The 21,542-nt window shown below is 38.2% G+C and overlaps 1 protein-coding gene across 15 annotated transcripts in view; it reads left to right on the top strand.

Annotated features, from left to right (window-relative positions):
- Positions 1–21,542, top strand: part of nectin1b (nectin cell adhesion molecule 1b) — a 507,975-nt gene that overhangs the window by 164,028 nt on the left and 322,405 nt on the right. The window contains exon 6 of one of the 15 annotated variants that reach the window (XM_069894705.1): positions 20,870–21,240. The exons of the other annotated variants lie outside the window; for them this stretch is intronic. Coding sequence (XP_069750806.1) covers positions 20,870–20,916 — 47 coding nt within the window. The 3' untranslated portion in view covers positions 20,917–21,240. Of the gene's footprint in view, positions 1–20,869; positions 21,241–21,542 lie in introns of those variants that run through there. 15 annotated transcript variants of the gene reach the window in all.

The following is a 21,542-nucleotide window of genomic DNA, read 5'->3' as shown; positions in this document are numbered from 1 at the left end:
TCGAGATGGCAGAGGTCGACAGCATCGAGTCCACGCTGCTGAAGATCCAGCTGCGCTGGATGGGTCACGTCTCCAGAATGGAGGACCATCGCCTTCCCAAGATCGTATTATATGGCGAGCTCTCCACTGGCCACCGTGACAGAGGTGCACCAAAGAAAAGGTACAAGGACTGCCTAAAGAAATCTCTTGGTGCCTGCCACATTGACCACCGCCAGTGGGCTGATGGGCTGATAACAAACAATAGTAATGACCAGACAATGGGTGTGTAGTTAACATGGCATAGAAACCAGAGATATCCATAGGCATTTATGAGCCTGCTCTGACATTCAGTAAAATGTTCCACTAATCCCATTTTCCGGTCTTTTGATTTTCCCTTAATATCCAAAAACATTGGCATCATTGAATGATGCCAGTGGATAGTAAAGGATAGAGAAATTTCTCTATACTTGTGGTGTAGAGAAATTCCCTTGCAGATCAAAGGTTCAGGTCTCTGGATTTTACCTTAAACTGCTACTGTATATCCCCATTATCAGGCACCTACGGGGATCTTGGATACCGGAAATATGAATTTTCTGCTTGACTGAGACTCACTCTTCCAATGCCTAACTAATACACCTGCATTAAGAATACACCATTTAAAAGACAAATGACAGTGCAAAATGTAAAGTATTTTGAAAAAAAAAATCAGTTTTTGTGGTCTTTAATTATGTGAAGTTTGCTTTAATCAAGTAATTACCGTAACTTACAAAATGTAAATTTGAGCCCCAGATGCTGGCGCTGTAACAGCGTTTCACCAGCTGCCGTGCTAACCGTGTTGCTGTCGTAATGAAGCCCCCCTCCCGCAAGTTTATAGATAAAGCCTTTCCAATATACCTAATAATAAAGCCACAAACGAGCCTGCAGCTGACGTGGACATTACCCCTCCATAAATCTTCGTCCGCGAAGCCAAGCCAAAGAAAGAGAATAATAAAGACCCTTAGTAAGGAAGGATAGGGAGACCCTTTGAGAGAGTTGCCCCAGCAATAAGCGGCATTGACCTGATCTTCTCCCAACGTTCCAGTCAGGGTCTCTGCACAATCCAACTGCCTCTGCATAAGTGTCCCTGTCAGGCCATCAGCATAGCTTGCTTTAAATTCGAGCACTGGCACTGCAACAGCCTAACCATGCCGCAGTTATAATTAACCCCCCCCCCCTCCCAGAAAAAGCCTTACTAATAGACTTAATATACTAATAAAGTTTACCAGGCAGGGATAGGGAAACACTTTGGGAGAGTTGACTTAGCAAGGAGAGGCATCCGCCAGCTCTTCATCCTGGCCACTGCTATTGTATTCAACTTTATTCATCCAGCAGCTGCAGCCGGGGCACGACCAGGGTGCTCTGCTGGCTAAATGTTTGCTCCCAAGGGGTAGGTAGTGTGTTGCTTGGTAGAATATTTACAATTTTAAACCTTTTTTTTTAAACTTTATTTTTATTTAATTTTAAAAATATTTATTAATTTATTTCCTCAACTTTTTTTGCTGATTGGTTGAGTTCCTGGTTGATTGAGCACCAGATAATGGGGATTTCAATGCCAAACATATTGTATATTTTGTGTATGGAATGTGATCCTAAGCATTCCATGTTGTCAGTGTACTGGGTGAGTTATTTGCTGTTTGCTGTTAAGTAAGCTGGTAACTGAATATTCCATGACTCCTTGCAAACTTGAACATTGGTCCAAAGATGGTATTGGAATTGGATATCCTGACTATCTAGATTTTGCCATTTCAGGAAACCTACAGTCACGTTGCGCCATTTGTACCTGTAGGCCAACTGATGGATCACTGCACTATTCCTAGATGCTGCCCTGCAATACAGTTGGTTTACACTGCAGGGTACATTAATAGATTGAGCAAGTCGATGCAAATTGCATTGGAATATTTTGCAAATGATGACTGAAGATAATGAATTTGATTTAAAGATGAGTTGTCATGGTAACGCTATCTTAAATGGGCATAAAAGAGCATGTAAGCAGAGTCTAATGATATAATGTAGTCAATTCTGCTCTGATGATCAAGCAAATGGCTGATTCTTCGTGGACCGTTTAGTGAGTTCTGCTTCTCATGGGGTTCAATGTGAGCAGGTCCAGGTTCTGTCAATTTACGGAGAGCTGTTCAGAAGTAACCGCTGTTTGCAAGCTTGAATTGATATTCCGGTCTCCTCTCCTGCAATTATGTTTAGCAATATAATAGTATCAGCTGTGCAACGTCCAATCCATGCTCCAACCTGTCCTGCAATGTGTGATGCAATGATAGATAATGAATTGTTGTTTGTCCCTCCAATGGTAACTTTGGCTTTGTTCAAGCAATTCAGGCTCCAGTATTTGTTGCTGGTCTTCAATTTAATCCTATCCACAAATTTAAGTTGATGATATCTTTGCTTAAAATATAGAGTTCATTTAGTATCCATAATCAGTTTAATCATGAGAATAGGATAATTATGTTAAGTAGTTCATGAATAACTGAGAAGCCCCAAATACCACAATCTCTTTTAATCCATCCAAAATGAATCCAGCAGATGATGGTTTCATTGTTTTGTTTTTGGTTGTTGTTGTTGTCTCCTGTGTTGTGCCAATATTTGGGGGAGGTACTCGAAGAATGGCAGTTCCACTTGACTTCGTCTCTGGTGTAGAGAACAGTGGAGTGATTCAAGTTCAGTGTAACCTTGTATCCTCTTCTGAGCCAGCAATTTCAAGGAAAATGAATGTCTTCAGCCCTGCTCTGCCATCCAGCACAATCTTAGCTGATCATCTACTTCATGGCGCTGTTCCTTTGGCATTGAGAAATGCATGGACCTCCTCCTTGAACATGTGCAATGACTTGGTCTCCCCTGTTTTCAGTGATAGAGAATTCTACAGATTCACCATCCTCTAGGTAGAAGAAATTTCTGCTGATCTTGGTTCTAACTACTTAAGAGTGTGGCCTCTGTTTCAGGCTCTTCAGCCACCAGGAACATTCTTCATGTTTAGTATTGTTTAATATGTTTCTTTGAGATCCTCTCTCATTTTTCTGCACTGGAATGAATGGAGCCCTAAATTAGTCATACCATCCAAGAGTCAGTGCAGCAAGCCTGTGCATTGATTCTATTATTTCACAACATATTGCAATGGAGTTTGATCCCGTCGTGGTTGTGAGCTTGTGGTCTGAACGCAAAACACATATTTTTCCAGCGCTGTGTGCAGAACTTCAAGTGCCTCACCGATAACCTCCACAACTGTAATAAAATGCCCTTATTCTTAAATTCCTCTCTGTTTGTAATATGCTGATATACCATTTGGCCTGACGAAACTACTTGTTGGATCTGCACTTCTAACTTTTGTGATCTATGTACAAAAACACTGACATCCTCTGAAATTTACTCATTTACAATCCTTCTCCGTTCAAATAATCTGCCCTTTCATTCTTCCTGAAGTGCATGACCTCATACTTGTCCACATTAATCTCCATTGGCCACACTTTCAGCCATTCTTCCCCATTGTAACTGATCTCCCACCTCTTTTTATATTCTCCCTCTTCTCCCCCCACCCGCAGGTAAATGGAGGTTCTCTCCCCCATGTAATGGCAGTCTCGTTCTTCTGCTGTATCCACATCTTTCCCACTTTCCCTCATGTAATTAATTGATTAACTGGGATGTACTTGTTAGGTCCATAATGCTTGTTTTCTCTGTATTATTCCATTTTGGAAGGGACTTCCAGTCAATTTTTGAAGGTTGTGTTTTGATTAGGTAAAAAGGATAAACTAAAGAAAGTTCTTTTGATGTCATTTGGGTGGTTAATAATGGATTTTAAGAAGTGAAACTTGACATGCAATTTTATTTAGTTGGATTAGAGATCATCTGATAATGGCTTATGGTAGACATGGAGGATCTAATTAATCCAATTTGAACAATTTGGAGGGATCAAAAAGTGGAAAAACATTGCTCATTTCATGGGATGTTTGAAAATAGAGAAAAAATCTAGATTAATAATGTACAAAATAGTAATTGTGAAATGCTAACTCGTGTAAACAGCTTTTAATAAGCTGTAAGGGAAGAAAATGCCAGGGTGTTAATTGGTGTTTGAAGAGTTTGCCGAATATATGGCATTTTGTCCATTGCAGTTTGGTGCTAAATTGATCAAGATGTTTCAAAACGTCTCTGTTCTCCATGTCTGCTAACTGTTGAGGATGATCAGAATATAAATGGTCTTCCTCCTAAAGTCATCGAGGCCCCTTACTGATCCCATGAATAGAGTAGAATCAAGTTTAATGTCCTATGTGTACAGTAAAATAGAAAGCTACCCCAGTTTTGTTTTCAAGGAACCCACATCTTCATTACAGAACAAGTGTTCCCAGACCTATGCCTATTGAGGACAGATCCACACTGTGATCCACACACATCAGTTCTGCTCCCTCTCCTTAGAATTGGCAAAAATGTGAAATGTATTGTTGATCTTCTGGAAAGGAGATTTTAAAAAAAATAGGCATCTGGACATATTTGTTGAATACTAACTATTGTCACAGTTATTGATAACTTTTTAAAAAAATCTTGGCTTGAGTGTTATTTGACATTTGAAAATTGTGCCGTGCAGGGATATTGTCCCTTGCAGCTTAAGAATTCTGACTTTTTTTTTAAATTTTTTATTTTTCACACCATAAATCACAATGGCCATGATATACACTTTTTCTTTTTCACACATTTACAGTGACTTTTTCTCCCCCCCCCCCCCCTCCCTCCTCCCAAGCCACCCCCCCACCCCCCCCTCTCATCCATTTTAGGTATACAATCTAGGTTGCATTAATTCAGTCAGTCAATGTTGTCATTCAACAAAAATACACCAGAAATTCTACTGAGTCCATTCTTTTCTTTTCTTCTCCTTCCATCAACTTAGGTAATGTTTGTTCCCGGTAGGTTTTCTCTATTGTATTTAATGTAAGGCTCCCATACTTGTTCGAATATTTCAATATTATTTCTTAAACTATATGTTATTTTTTCTAATGGAATACATTTATTCATTTCTATATACCATTGTTGTATTTTCAAATTATCTTCCAATTTCCAGGTTGACATAATACATTTTTTTGCTACGGCTAGGGCTATCTTAACAAATCTTTTTTGTGCATCTTCCAAGTCAATTCCAAATTCTTTATTTTTTATGTTACTTAGGAGAAAGATCTCTGGATTCTTTGGTATATTGTTTTCTGTTATTTTATTTAATATCTGATTGAGATCATCCCAAAATTTTTCTACTCTCTCACATGTCCAGATTGCATGAATTGTTGTTCCCCTTTCTTTTTTACATCGAAAACATCTATCAGATACTGTTGGGTCCCATTTATTTAACTTTTGCGGTGTAATGTATAGTCTGTGTAACCAATTATATTGTATCATACGCAGTCTCGTATTTATTGTATTTCTCATCGTTCCAGAACATAATTTCTCCCATGTTTCCTTTTTTATCTTTATATTTAAATCTTGTTCCCATTTTTGTTTAGTTTTACCATTTGTTTCCTCATTCTCCTTTTCTTGCAGTTTAATATACATATTTGTTATAAATCTTTTGATTAACATTGTATCTGTAATCACATATTCAAGGTTACTTCCCTCTGGTAAACTCAAATTGCTTCCTAATTTATCTTTCAAGTAGGATCTCAGTTGGTAATATGCCAGCGCTGTATCTCCCGTTATATTGTACTTATCTCTCATTTGTTCAAAGGATAAGAATCTACTTCCTGAAAAACAATTTTCTATTCTTTTAATCCCTTTTTTTTCCCATTTTCTAAAGGAAAGGTTGTCTATTGTAAAAGGGAGTAGCTTATTTTGCGTCAATATTAGTTTTGGTATTTGATAATTTGTTTTATTTCTTTCTACATGAATCTTCTTCCATATATTGAGGAGATGGTGTAATACTGGAGAAGTTCTATGTTGTACCAATTTTTCGTCCCATTTATATAATATGTGTTCAGGTATCTTTTCCCCTATTTTATCTAATTCTAGTCTCGTCCAGTCTGGTTTTTCCCTTGTTTGATAAAAATCTGATAGGTACCTTAATTGTGCAGCTCTATAATAATTTTTGAAGTTTGGCAATTGTAAGCCTCCTTGTTTATACCATTCTGTTAATTTATCTAGTGCTATCCTCGGTTTCCCCCCTCTCCATAAAAATCTCCTTATTATTTTCTTTAACTCTTTGAAGAATTTTTCTGTCAGTTGTATTGGCAATGCCTGAAATAAGTATAGTATCCTTGGAAAAATGTTCATTTTAATACAGTTTATCCTTCCTATCAGTGTTAGTGGTAGCTCTTTCCAATGCTCTAAATCGTCCTGTAATTTTTTCATTAGTGGATTGTAATTGAGTTTATATAATTGGCCTAGATTTTTGTTTATTTGCACACCTAGGTATCTTATTGCCTGCATTTGCCATCTGAATGGGGATTCCTCCTTAAATTTTGAGAAATCCGCGTTATTCATAGGCATTGCTTCACTTTTATTTACGTTTATCTTGTATCCCGACACTTCTCCATATTCCTTCAATTTCTTATGTAGTTCTTTTATTGATAGTTCTGGTTCTGTTAAGTACACTATCACATCATCCGCAAATAGACTGATTTTATATTCCCTGACTTTTATTTTTATTCCTTTTATATTATTATCTATTCTTATCGATTCTGCTAGTGGTTCTATAGCTAGCGCAAACAATAATGGTGATAGTGGGCATCCCTGCCGCGTTGACCTGCTTAAGTTAAATTGCTTTGATACATGTCCATTTACTGTCACTTTCGCTAACGGTCCCTTATATAATGCTTTAATCCTGCTTAAGAATTCTGACTGAAGTGCCATCCAAATAGAATTAATTATTAGAGATTGTTGATCCTTCTTTTTTTTTGTTGAAATTCCAATTTCAGAAATGTTCCCTTGAGCAATGAATAAGTTAGGACTTTTAAACATGACCCAGGTTTCCATCCAAATTGGCTTATCAAGGTGAAGGAAGATGGCTGGGGTATGAAGATACGTGTGGGTTTCTGTCAGCTCAATAATTATTTTTTAAAAGGAATTCTGATTTGTTAGCACTGTCAGCTTTCACACAGCAATGCCAAGCACTGTTGATCCCATGGTTTCCAAATAAAATGGAGTCTTCTGGATTTGAATGCCATGAAATATTTTAATTTAGATGTACAGCACAGTAATCGGCCCTTTTGGCCCATGAGCCCATGCCACCCAATTACACCCATTACACCCAATTTTGAATGGTGGGAGGAAACTGGAGCACCTGGAGGAAACCCACGTAGTTATGAGGAAAACTTACAACTCCTTACAGAAAGCACTGGATGTGAATCTGGGTTGCTGGTGCATTGCACTAACCATGCTGCCTATTGGGATTGTTAAGATAATCTTATTGCACGTATTGTCTATAGTTGTAAAGATAAACATTTCCTGTTGCATGCAATTTATGGTACTATTGTGGGTGTTCTAATATTGAGCAGTTGCATCATAGCCTTGTAGATTACAGCACCAGTTAGATGTCCCACAACTTTTTAAATGCTATGAAGCTTGCTGTTTCCAGCATTGAGTTCCAGAGACTGGCCAAATCTCTCCATGAGGAGAAATTTGCTTTCTAATCCATCAACTTTTTTATTTTAAATCTGACTTATTTTAGGGACTCAGCTGGATTCATTTCATCTCAATTCAAAGAAAATAACCGCTGTCTGAAATTAATTCATAACTAAAATTCTCCATCCCCAATAAAGTTCTTGTAAATATTCTTGACATTCTTTCGAGTGCAAATATATTTTCTTTTTTTTTTAAATTTTTTTATTTTTCACACCATAAATCACGTTAGCCATGATATACACTTTTTCTTTTTCACAAATATACAGTGACTTTTTCTCCCCCCCCCCCCCTCCCTCCTCCCAAGCCACCCCCCCACCACCCCCCTCTCATCCATTTTAGGTATACAATCTAGGTTGCATTAAGCCAGTCAGACAATGTTGTCATTCAACAAAAATACACCAGAAATTCTACTGAGTCCATTCTTTTCTTCTCTTCTCCTTCCATCAACTTAGGTAATGTTTGTTCCCGGTAGGTTTTCGCTATTGTATTTAATGTAAGGCTCCCATACTTGTTCGAATATTTCAATATTATTTCTTAAACTATATGTTATTTTTTCTAATGGAATACATTTATTCATTTCTATATACCATTGTTGTATTTTCAAATTATCTTCCAATTTCCAGGTTGACATAATACATTTTTTTGCTACGGCTAGGGCTATCTTAACAAATCTTTTTTGTGTATCCTCCAAGTCAATTCCAAATTCTTTATTTTTTATGTTACTTAGGAGAAAGATCTCTGGATTCTTTGGTATATTGTTTTCTGTTATTTTATTTAATATCTGATTGAGATCATCCCAAAATTTTTCTACTGTCTCACATGTCCAGATTGCATGAATTGTTGTTCCCCTTTCTTTTTTACATCGAAAACATCTATCAGATACTGTTGGGTCCCATTTATTTAACTTTTGCGGTGTAATGTATAGTCTGTGTAACCAATTATATTGTATCATACGTAGCCTCGTATTTATTGTATTTCTCATCGTTCCAGAACATAATTTCTCCCATGTTTCCTTTTTTATCTTTATATTTAAATCTTGTTCCCATTTTTGTTTAGTTTTACCATTTGTTTCCTCATTCTCCTTTTCTTGCAGTTTAATATACATATTTGTTATAAATCTTTTGATTAACATTGTATCTGTAATCACATATTCAAGGTTACTTCCGTCTGGTAAACTCAAGTTGCTTCCTAATTTATCTTTCAAGTAGGATCTCAGTTGGTAATATGCCAGCGCTGTATCTCCAGTTATATTGTACTTATCTCTCATTTGTTCAAAGGATAAGAATCTACTTCCTGAAAAACAATTTTCTATTCTTTTAATCCCTTTTTTTTCCCATTTTCTAAAGGAAAGGTTGTCTATTGTAAAAGGGAGTAGCTTATTTTGCGTCAATATTAGTTTTGGTAATTGATAATTTGTTTTATTTCTTTCTACATGAATCTTTTTCCAAATATTGACGAGATGGTGTAATACTGGGGAAGTTCTATGTTGTACCAATATTTCGTCCCATTTATATAATATGTGTTCAGGTATCTTTTCCCCTATTTTATCTAATTCTAATCTCGTCCAGTCTGGTTTTTCCCTTATTTGATAAAAATCTGATAGGTATCTTAATTGTGCGGCTCTATAATAATTTTTGAAGTTTGGCAGTTGTAAGCCTCCTTGTTTATACCATTCTGTTAATTTATCTAGTGCTATCCTCGGTTTCCCCCCTCTCCATAAAAATTTCCTTATTATTTTCTTTAACTCTTTGAAGAATTTTTCTGTCAGTTGTATTGGCAATGCCTGAAATAAGTATAGTATCCTTGGAAAAATGTTCATTTTAATACAGTTTATCCTTCCTATCAGTGTTAGTGGTAGCTCTTTCCAATGCTCTAAATTGTCCTGTAATTTTTTCATTAGTGGATTGTAATTGAGTTTATATAATTGGCCTAGATTTTTGTTTATTTGTACACCTAGGTATCTTATTGCCTGCATTTGCCATCTGAATGGGGATTCCTTTTTAAATTTTGAGAAATCCACGTTATTCATAGGCATTGCTTCACTTTTATTTACGTTTATCTTGTATCCCGACACTTCTCCATATTCCTTCAGTTTCTTATATAATTCTTTTATTGATAGTTCTGGTTCCGTTAAGTACACTATCACATCATCCGCAAATAGACTGATTTTATATTCCCTCTCTTTTATTTTTATTCCTTTTATATTATTATCTATTCTTATCAATTCTGCTAGTGGTTCTATAGCTAGCGCAAACAATAACGGTGATAGTGGGCATCCCTGCCGCGTTGACCTGCTTAAGTTAAATTGCTTTGATACATGTCCATTTACTGTCACTTTCGCTAACGGTCCCTTATATAATGCTTTAATCCAATTAATATACTTCTCCGGTAAACTGAATTTTTGCAATACTTTGAACAAATTATTCCATTCTACTCTGTCGAAGACCTTCTCTGCGTCTAAAGCAACTGCTACTGCAGGTGCTTTATTTCCTTCTACTGCATGAATTAAGTTAATAAATTTACAAATATTGTCTGTTGTGCGTCTTTTTTTGATAAATCCAGTTTGGTCTAAATTTACCATTTTCGGTACCTGTTCTACTAATCTGTTTGCTAATAGTTTAGCTATTATCTTATAATCTGTGTTTAGCAATGATATTGGTCTATATGACGCTGGTGAGAGTGGATCTTTCCCTTGTTTTAGTATCACTGTAATTATTGCTGTTTTACATGAATCTGGTAAGTTTTGTGTCTCATCAATCTGGTTGATTACATCCAGGAGGGGCGGTATTAATAGGTCTTTAAATGTTTTGTAGAATTCTATTGGGAGTCCATCCTCTCCTGGTGTCTTATTATTTGGTAATTTTTTTATTATCTCTTGTATTTCTACTGTTCCAAATGGTTCTGTTAATTTATTTTGTTCCTCTATTTGTAGTTTTGGTAGTTCAATTTTAGTCAAAAATTCATCTATTTTCCCTTCTTTCCCTTCGTTTTCAGTTCGGTATAATTGTTCATAGAATTCTCTGAAGTTTTCCTTAATTTCTTTCGGATTATATGTAACTTGTTTGTCTTTTTTCCTTGTTGCCAATACCATTTTCTTAGTTTGCTCTGTCTTAAGCTGCCATGCTAAGATTTTGTGTGTTTTTTCACCTAGTTCATAATATTTCTGTTTTGTCTTCATTATATTCTTCTCCACCTTATATGTTTGTAATGTTTCATATTTTATTTTTTTATCTGCCAATTCTCTTCTTTTAGTTGTATCTTCCTTCATTGCTAATTTTTTTTCTATGTTTACTATTTCCCTTTCCAACTGCTCTGTTTCCTGATTGTAGTCCTTCTTCATCTTGGTTACATAACTTATTATTTGCCCTCTAATGAATGCTTTCATTGCGTCCCATAGTATAAACTTATCTTCCACTGATTCCTTATTTACTTCAAAATACATTTTTAATTGTTTTTCAATAAATTCTCTAAAATCCTGTCTTTTAAGTAGCATGGGGTTTAATCTCCATCTATACATTCTTGGAGGGATGTCCTCTAGCTTTACTGTCAGTATTAAGGGTGAATGGTCCGATAGCATTCTCGCTTTATATTCTGTTTTTCTTACTCTATCCTGCATACTAGCTGATAACAAAAATAGGTCTATTCTTGAGTATGTTTTATGTCTAGTCGAGTAGTATGAGTATTCCTTTTCTTTTGGGTTTTGTTTCCTCCATATGTCCACAAGTTTCATTTCTTGCATTGATTTAATTATAAATTTGGTTACTTTGTTCTTCCTGTTAATTTTTTTCCCCGTTTTATCCATATTTGGATCCAAATTCAGATTGAAATCCCCTCCTACTAGTATGTTCCCTTGCGTATTAGCTACCTTCAAAAAAATATCTTGCATAAACTTTTGATCTTCTTCGTTAGGTGAATATATATTAAGTAGATTCCAATGCTCCGAATATATCTGACATTTTATCATAACATATCTCCCTGCTGGATCTATTATTTCCTCTTCTATTTTAAATGGCACATTTTTGCTAATTAATATAGCCACTCCTCTTGCTTTTGAATTATACGATGCTGCTGTTACATGTCCTACCCAATCTCTCTTTAATTTCTTGTGCTCCAATTCAGTTAAGTGTGTTTCTTGGACAAATGCTATATCTATTTTTTCCTTTTTCAGTAAATTTAGTAGTTTCTTCCTTTTAATTTGGTTATGTATTCCATTAATATTTAAAGTCATATAGTTCAGCGTAGCCATTTTATATTTTGTTTATCTTCTCTTTCCGTTTTTCTATCATTACCTTTCCTCCATTTCCATTTCTTTTTCTTATTTTCAACTCTTTACAAGACAACATTCCTACAACATCCAACATTTTCCTTATTCTCCTATTTCTATCTTCTTTATCCCCAATCTCCCCTTCCCCTCCTGAGTTGTCCTTTATCCCTTGTCGGACAACCACATCTCCCCTCTCCATTTGGATTTGCGAATCCACTCGCAAGCGTCAACTGATTTTGCAGTGACCGCTATTTTCCCCCACCCAGCCCCCCCCAGAAAAGATTTCACTTTTCATATGTCACAAAGGTCACTCTTTTAATTCCCTCCTTATTCTCTCTATTCCATTACCTTCCCTTATTAATTCTTGTCTATACTATCTATATTTTCCTCTAATTACAGATACATTCACGTATGCACCTTGTCTCTATTCACTCTTATACCTCTTTACCCGCATACATATCAATCGTGGTCATTTTTACCCTCATTACCCGTCTTCATCCCTCAGTCTATTTTTGTCTTTACCCACATACATATCAATCGTGATCATTTTTACTCTCATTACCCGTCTTCATCCCTCAGTCTATTTTTGTAATTGTTCTGCAAATTTTCATGCTTCTTCTGGATCCGAGAATAGTCTGTTTTGTTGTCCTGGAATAAATATTTTCAATACCGCAGGATGCTTCAGTATAAATTTATACCCTTTCTTCCATAAAATCGCCTTTGCTGTATTGAACTCCTTTCTCTTCTTTAGGAGTTCAAAACTTATATCTGGATGAATGAAGATTTTTTGCCCTTTATATTCCAGTGGTTTGTTGCCCTATCTTACTTTTTCCATTGCCTTCTCCAGTACCTTTTCTCTTGTAGTATATCTTAGGAATTTTACTACAATAGATCTTGGTTTTTGTTGTGGTTGTGGTTTAGAGGCCAATGCTCTATGTGCCCTTTCTATCTCCATTTCTTGCTGTAGTTCTGGACATCCTAGGGTCTTAGGTATCCACTCTTTTATAAACTCCCTCATATTCTTGCCTTCTTCATCTTCCTTAAGGCCCACTATCTTTATGTTATTTCTTCTGTTATAATTTTCCATTATATCTATTTTTTGAGCTAGTAGTTCTTGTGTCTCTTTAGTTTTTTTATTAGATTCCTCCAATTTCTTTTTTAAGTCTTCTACCTCCATTTCTGCTGCTACTGCCCGTTCTTCCATCTTGTCCATTTTTTTCCCCATTTCTGTTAAGGTCATATCTATTTTATTCACTTTCTCTTCTGTGTTGTTTATTCTTCTTCTTAAATCATTGAATTCCTGTGTTTGCCATTCTTTAAATGACTCCATGTATCCTCTAACAAGAGAAAGTATATCCTTTACCTTGCCTTTCCCTTCATCTATTTCACTGTATTCTTCCTCTTCTTCTTCCTCTGGGTTGGCCATCTGTTGTTTCTTTGTTGCCCTTTCCTTCTCTTCTTTCTTGTTTTCATTGTTTTCTGTGGTCTCTTCTTGCTGCAGGTGTTCTGCAGCTGTCGTTGCCGGCTGTGGAGATCGACTCCCCAGCTGGTCCCCCCTCCCGTCGGTGTGTTTTTTTCATGCGCAGTTGCGCACTTTTACTCGGCTCTGCGAGCCATTGTTGTAGTTCTTTTTCTACCGACCTGAGGATGCGGGCTCCTCTCTCCACAGCGGGCTTCTTCGGACAGGTAAGGCCTTCACCTTTTTCCTCCGTTGTCTTCTCTTCCTCTCTTCTTTCCGTTGATTTTGATTTTTCTTTTTTTGTCTCCATCTTCTTTCCACCTTTATACTCACTTTTCTTTAACTTTTATTTCTGTGCCTTTGTATTTTCTCTTGTTTTTCCCGACTTTTCTGGAGAGGGCTGGAGTTCTCCGTCCGGCCACTACTCCATCACGTGACTCCTCTCTAGTGCAAATATATTTTCCTTGTAATGTGGTGAGCAGAGCTGGAGCTGTGGTCTGATTGTAGTAACCTCTCTCCTCCAATGCATGCAAAACCCACCATCGATATTTCAGAAATTAGGCGATAAATATGCCTATCTTGGCAGTCTTCTTCAGCAGTACCCTAGGTAATTCTGCCCCTTCACAGTTTCCAGCAACTTGGGTTAGATCTTGACCTCCGGTGCTGTCTGTGTGGAGTTTGTATGTTATCCCTGAGACTACACAGGTTTCCCCAGGGGCTCTTGTTTCCTCCTACATCCCAAAGATATGCTGTTTGTTCGGTAACTGGTTTCATTAAATTTCCTCCAGTATAGATGGTTAGTGAGAGAATGAATGGCGTGTTAATGGGCATGTGCAAGAGGACAGGTTACCAGGAAATAAGTGGAGGACTGGGAATGCTCTTGAGGGCTGGCATAGCTCTGATGGCCTGAATAGCTTTCTCCCTTGTCATCACAAAAAATTGCTGGTTGTTAAAACTGAAAATTTGTCTTTGGGTTAGCCATTCGATAGCAGGAAGAGCTGTAAAAACCTCAGGGCCCTCAAATGAGATTAGTTTTTGCTGCAAATTGTATTTGGATCCAGCTTGATTCAGTATTTTTGAAATACAAGTCAGAAATTCCAGTAAGGCACCAGAGAATGCTCCATAGCAAAACATGGGAAAGGATGTGCTCTTGCAAAGCAAATTTCTATTTTAGATTTAGTGTGCAGTGTCTGTCAAGTGTAAATGATGTACATTTTTTCTTGCTGAGTTTTCAGTTTTAATTATGGATGAAACTTGACCAAATCTGTCACTAGCCTCGTTGAATCCATTTTGGTGTAAATCCTTTCAGATGGATAGCACTTAAACCTGACCTTTTAGCTTGTCTGTATTTCATAGCTCCTGATTCTGTCCAGTTTTGAAACTAGATGTCAGTACCACATTGATGGTGTCCACCATGGTGCTTGAGCCAGGAACAACTTATCTTCAAAATTGTTTTTCTTGGCTCAACGGTAAGCATTTTAACCCGAGAATCAAAATGTTGTGCGTTCAAAGCCCACACAAGTCATTAGCACGCAATCTCATAAACACTGCAGAACTGCAGTGTTGAAGGTATAATATTTCAGACAGGGCGATTGTGACCTTGCCATCAAGCTGTGCAACTAAAAGATATTGTTTGTTTGTTGGAGCTTACGACATCACAAATGGCAATACATTAAAATAAATTGGAAAACCAATGCATGGATGGAGGATGTGAAAGTTCAGGATAATTGCAATGTTCTTTCACATTGTAATATGTGGCAAGATAATTTTTCATATTGCATTAGGTCATCAATAACTTGTAACAGGTTTGTGCCAAATGTGTTGCTTGCTTAAAAACTTCACATTTTTCCAAACCTCTTGAAGGCATTAATCACATTTTCAGAGTTAAATGTGTGCCTTTGGTGTCTTCACCCCCCACCCCTCCTGCAGATCATTTGTCATGTAAGGGAAATTCAACCCCACCTGATCACTGTCCCTTTTCTGTGCTTCTCGTGGGAGAATGGGCTTCTGACAATGTCCTGCCATTCATTCCCTGCCCAAACTGCCCTAGTTGTGAGCACTCACTTCACATCCACTCTGAATCAAAGTAGGTAAAGCTAATGTAGGGAATGGCAAACATTTTGGATACAAATGAAGAAAGTAGACCAATGTTAAAACATGTGATTGCTTTCCTGATGTCACAGCAAGTAGTTAGAAGGATCCATCTTGTGCCACTGTTAATAATTCAGTCATTTTAATGGAAATGAAGAATGCAGCTGGCTTTGATGGACTTGGAATGAATTTTCAATTTTCATGAAATTGTCTGAGCTTCATAAATTGTATATTTCAACTGATGGCTTCATTTGCCTAGGAGCAGTTGGGTGAAGAAAGTATTCAGGCTGCTACACTGCCGCATTTCATTCTTAAATTAGCATTTTTATAGTGTTTTTAAATGATAAAGACTAAATATAAAATTAGTTTTTCAAAATTGCTTAGTGGGGACAACAAAAAACCAACTGAAATACTTCAAGCCCATTGTGCAGTGAGAGAAAGGTTTTTGGTTTGAAAGCTGCCTGGTTTTGGCAATGTCTCCCAGCACCCCTGCAGTACACTGAAACCTGCACTGTCCAAATGGTGCTCTGCGAGAAGGTTTGGGAGCATTGACACAGACCTGGTTCAGAGGCAATGGTCCAGTATGTTGTTTTCTTTCACCCCCACCCCTCCATAATTGCTTTCACTCATCATCTACCTGCACTCGTTGAGACAAATCGGCTTTGATTAAAGGGGTTATTTCCCTTTTTAGACATGACCCAAAGCTAGGGAATCATCATTTTAAAATGAGCTTGACTTTGGCTTCCATCTTATAACAGTTCTCTCCTCTCCCTTTCCACAATCAACTCTTCTCACTTGGTCTCGAGAATGGCCTTTGACCCTAAAAAGTTGACTTTATTTATCTCCCCACAGATGCTGACTGACTCGCTGAATAACCCTCAGTATCTTTTTTTTATTTCATCTTGTGAGAATTTGCAGCCTTTTGCTTTGAAGTATAATTATAGGTGCTGATGTTGAAGGGATAAAGAGTACTGATGAGTCTACATCTGAAGCACAATGTACAACATTGGCTACTTTATTTAAGGAAGTATGTTGCTACATTGGAAGCAGTTCAGAGTAGGAATCTGAAATGGGTGGGTTGTTGCATAAAAGGTTAGACAGGCTCGGGTTGCATCAGTTTAAATTGTTTTTTTTTAAATTTTGAGATAGAGTACGAACAAGCACTTCCGACCCACTAGCCTATGCTGGCCAATTATACTCCTATGAGCAATCAACCTATGAGTCTCGTACATCCTTCGAACATGGGAAGGAATCGGAGAAATTCACGCACTGTAGTTAGTCAAAGGGAGAAAGTACAAACTCCTTGCAGACAGTGGTGAATTTGAAGCCGGGTCACTGGAACTGTAGTAGCATTTTCAGTTGGAGTTTAGTATCGAAAGATAACATGATCCTGCATGGCTTATTGTGGTGGATGTGAATAAGATGTTTCCTCTGGAAAAATCTAGAGCTGGGGATGACCATTTTAAAACAAGGCATCTCCCTCTTCAGACAGATGAAATTTTTTTTTTTTTGCTGAGTCTTTGGAATTCCCTTTCTCAGATATTGGTATTTAAATATTTTGAGGACAATGGTAGATCGATTCTTGATAGGCAAGGAGCTGAATGGTGATTGTGAATGTACATGTCTCTGGAGCTTAGTTACACTCAGATCAGCCATGGTAGAGTGGGAAAGTGGCCTAATTTGTATGTGCATTTTTCTGGATTGCCATGCCTATGTTTCATCCTGTTGTAAAACAAGACCAAGCAATAACTGGTTCAGTGGGTTGAGATTTTTTTCTCCCACCTCCAAATATGGGTTGAAATCACACTCGGGAAATTGAGCAAATTGGAAGAATGGAATAGTCATGCAAACAAGCCATTAAATGGAGGCATGCTTGGGTGAGGGTGAAAGATACCGTGAAGCTGTTTTGAAGAACAGGGAATTCTAGTCAGTGTGCCAGCCATTATTCATTCTCCAGTTTGCTGTGCAGAAGCAGATATTCTTGTTTGTTGTGCACAAATTAACTCCCTTGATTCTGACAAGGGTGGCAACCCTTCAAAAATTCTCCATCTGCTGTAAAACACCTTCCTGAGGGTGTTCAATGTGCTGGACGAATGCATACATTTATTTCTTTCACTGGCGAAGTTGGTGAATGAGGGAGCAATCTTGAGAGAGATGGCTTCAATGTGCTCAGAGCATAGAATTTTCACTTGGAATTCAGCACACAGAGACTCCTGATTGTGCAATCAGCGTCCAGTAACATAACCATCATGTTAACATGCCTATTATCCTTAGCTATACTTTCTGTGAAGCATTTTGGATTTTATTGACTGATGTAATAAGGTCTTATTTCACACGAATTCTTTGTTTCCATAAGTGTGATAGTGAATGTATTGATTGATCGGTGAGAGCTGCGGACTCTTGTCATTCAGAAGGCACCATTCCTACCCCTACAGTCGTCGGTGGGGCTGGGAATCTTGGTGTCCCTTAGTGACTAGCCACACCCCCAAATCCTGAACCCTACCAATCTGAACTGAGCCCCGACAAAGTGAGGCTATGTCAACAGATTCAAGGTTCTTCTTTACAACAGGAAGAAATTAAATCCCCTCTCAAATTATCAGCATAACTGGTAGACAGGAGGCTGTGCTAGGGCAGGGCCCTCTGGGAATCGAATAGCCGTCACCCAGCCAAGCTAGGCAAGGTTAGCAAATCCTGGTCAAAATCAGCTGTGTACAGGGAAGGATGGGTTAGTACCAATAGTTTGAAAGCATATTAGCCAGCAGACTGTATTGGATTGATGGCTCCTCCTTTGCTATGCTTCCAAACTGGGGGCATCTTTGGCAAGGCCTCCACTTCCTGATCTCCCTGCGTGCAGACTGATCGCTTGATACTTTTATTATGGCTACCAGTAACCTGTCAACTTGTCATTGTGTCTTTAAATGATACAACTTTTAAGTTGGATCAAAAACATCCTGCTGGAGGAACGGAGTGAGTTGACCCACGTCAGTGAGAGAAAAAGAACTGTCAGAGCTTCGAGCTGGAATCCTTCCTTGAGTAGTGGATACATAGACCTCACATAGACCCCACTGTTGCCTGTGACTTATCTGGCCTTCCTGATGACTTTTCTGAGGCAATTTATTTTTCCCCTCAATCCCTTTCTTCCATTCATTTTTTTTTAATCTCATGTTTATTTAATTAACTGGAATCAAATTCACAGACTGAGTTTAACTTGGTGGCTCCATTTTGTGGGTCCAGATTACTAATCCTGTAACATCACTTTCAGAATCTCAATAAAGGGTCTCGACCTGAAATGTTGGCTGACTTATTCTCTCCATGGGTGCTGCCTGACTGGTTGAGTTCCCCCAGTTTCTCCTTGTGGCTCCAGTATTTACAGTTGCTGCCTTTCTCTTTCCATGCCTATTATTCACTGCCATAATCCCTGTGATGTATCCTAGATCACATTGCTGGCTATAGAAAGATTGTAGTTATCATTTTCTTTGTTTTATAAACCCATGCATAAAGTGAAATAATCACTTCTGCAGTCACAACGGAGGCAATGGAACAGGCCAATTCAAGTTTGATGGTCCCATTAAGAATCATAAGATGACTGATTTTGGGCTACTTGCGGACCCCCTGCCCCAGCAGCTGATTTTAACCAGGATTCAATTCCTATCAGTGGGCTCAATGCTAGCACAACCTCCCACGTAAAAGTCATGCATAAAATTTGAGGCTTGAGATTTGATTGCTTCCTGCTATCAAGGAGCACCTTGAATCTGTTGTCCTCACTTTGTCGGGACTCGGTTTAGAATGACAGGGTTCAGGATTTGGGGGCTGTGAGTGATCATCTGTGATTGGTGGACATGTTGATCTAAGAGCCCTTTTGCTCACTGAGGCGCAGCCTTCAATTGTCCAGTTAGGTCAGGGTACAGAAGTGGTTAAAGCAGACTCTAATGGCCTACCCTTGCACCTGTCATCTGTACGACTGTTCCAAGAGAGGCAAGTACTATATGTTCTTTTTGACCTCTTGCCTTAATTGTTTTGTCAGATAAAGCAGATTCTTTCCTGCTTTGGTCTGTGTGTTGGTAAGCCTCTGATCTGCCTGGTGTGCAGAGGCAGCTCTCAGTGTACCAGCTCATTTGTGAAGAAATGGTAGCTTGGATCTCCTAGCAGCTATGCACAGACTTCAAGGAGTTAAAAATGGCATACATGATGGAGTGTTGTCAACAGAGCTTTGCAGTATGAGCCTCGTTGGCACTGTGCTGGATGCCCAAGGGAATGGAATAACAAATTGAGACCAACTAGTTGCAAGCTGTTGTTAATGTCTTGTCCACTGACAGGTTAACATCTATTTAAAGCTTCCAAATGGTCTCCTATCAAATCTGAGCACCAGCAGCATGAATATGCAGTGATCTATTGGTCTCCAAGGAATGGCCTTCCTTGTATAATGAATGACTCTGCTGTTACATTTATTACTTAGCATATCTATCAGTCCCTGCTGAGTGGTCATTAGACTATCTCAGTATCTCTGCAACAACAGGATAATACTCCACCTATCTTAACAGGATTAAAATCCCTGCTGGCAAAATTGTCCATTAAATACCTACAGAAGAATCGAGTTACTGCAATCCACTGCAGTGCAAAAAAACCACTTCTTCCCTAAGAATAGGAATGAAATAGATTATCTCTCTGCTCCTTCTTCCCTAGGCCCTTTCAGGTGGCCTGAACACCCCCCCTTGTCAAGCCACATAATCTCCCCCCTTGTGGCTAAAGACATACTCACCTGAATGTAGCAAAAGTGCCTCTGAGGCACAGACGCCAACCCTCGCCCTCTCTCAGCCCCTTGTGCCACCACCTTCCCACCATGCCACCGCTTTCACCCCCCACTATCATCACCCAGCTGCTTTCTTTCTCTGCTTTTTAATCCCCCTCACTCTGCCTCTCGCCCCCCCCCCTCGCTCTACCTCTCTTCCCCCCCCCCCCCACCCACCCATGATTATCACCATTTCACAATGTCACAACACATAAAATACTGAAAGAACTAATGACTCCATCATTTTGTGTTGCTCCAGTGTTGCGGCATCTTTCATGTTTACCCTGGTATAATATACACATGCACAGAAATTGTTAACGCAGCTGATCAAAACTACGCAAAAAAAATCTAGAAAGGCATTGATCAAATTAAATTGGGATAATAATCACAAAAGATAGGTAATAAAAAATAATTGTGAATACTCGGGGAGCCATGGTACCAACAACCTTGTTAGGTGTGTCAGTTTATTTTAAGGTACTGAGAGCAGAAAAGATGGAAGCCTCATCATTGTAGAGTTGTGATGGTGAAACTGATTTCTGCTGCTACCCTGTTGCGATGCTGCTCCTGCTAACGCACTTCCTTCTAAAGCTGTGATTTCTTCTGTGTATGGGGCTGATCCTGTCTTATTTCACTCTTCTGGCTGCAGATTGGCAAGAGCATGAGAATCTGAAACTTGGGAATCTCTCCATTTGACTCGAGTTACCCAGAGCTGTGCAAAGCTTGGGAATGCTTTGAGAAAGTCCTGGCTTGTGTTTTGATCAGTCGTCCTTCAGCATGTCTCTCTATTCTGCAATATAACCTCTGTTCCTTATTTCTTTCATAGCATTTTACTCAGCTGTGCATTAATTGAATGTAGTTTTAACCATGTGATATGTAAATAAATCTGGATGAAGTATGAAGGCCTTTTTTTCCCCAAAAGGAAGTCTGCTTGAATTGGGTGCCTCGTGCAGTCTCTGAAAAGCTTAGGATGTTGAGTATGAATGTGAATTTAAATGACAAGTGAGAGCTACATTGATACAAATGGGCCAGAAGAATAGTAAAACCCCTGGTATCTGGCACTATGGGAATTGGTAGTTGGCAATTAAGTGTATTTTCCGGTTGCTTGAAACTTATTCTTACAAAATCTAACTAATACACCTGCATTAAGAAGAAACAATTTAAAAGACAAAAATACTATATTGAACAAACTTTACTTGCATGAATATATAAACAAAGCATTATACTTTATTTTCAGTCACATTATTTGAAAACCTTTAACTGTTGCTGGATCTGCAGGATCCTTCCATCCCTCCCCAAAAAAAACAATGGAGCTGCCTGAA

This window comes from Narcine bancroftii, chromosome 8 (assembly GCF_036971445.1).
Source record: "Narcine bancroftii isolate sNarBan1 chromosome 8, sNarBan1.hap1, whole genome shotgun sequence".
Lineage (NCBI taxonomy): Eukaryota > Metazoa > Chordata > Chondrichthyes > Torpediniformes > Narcinidae > Narcine > Narcine bancroftii.
This window is presented reverse-complemented; position numbering and strand designations above follow the sequence as displayed.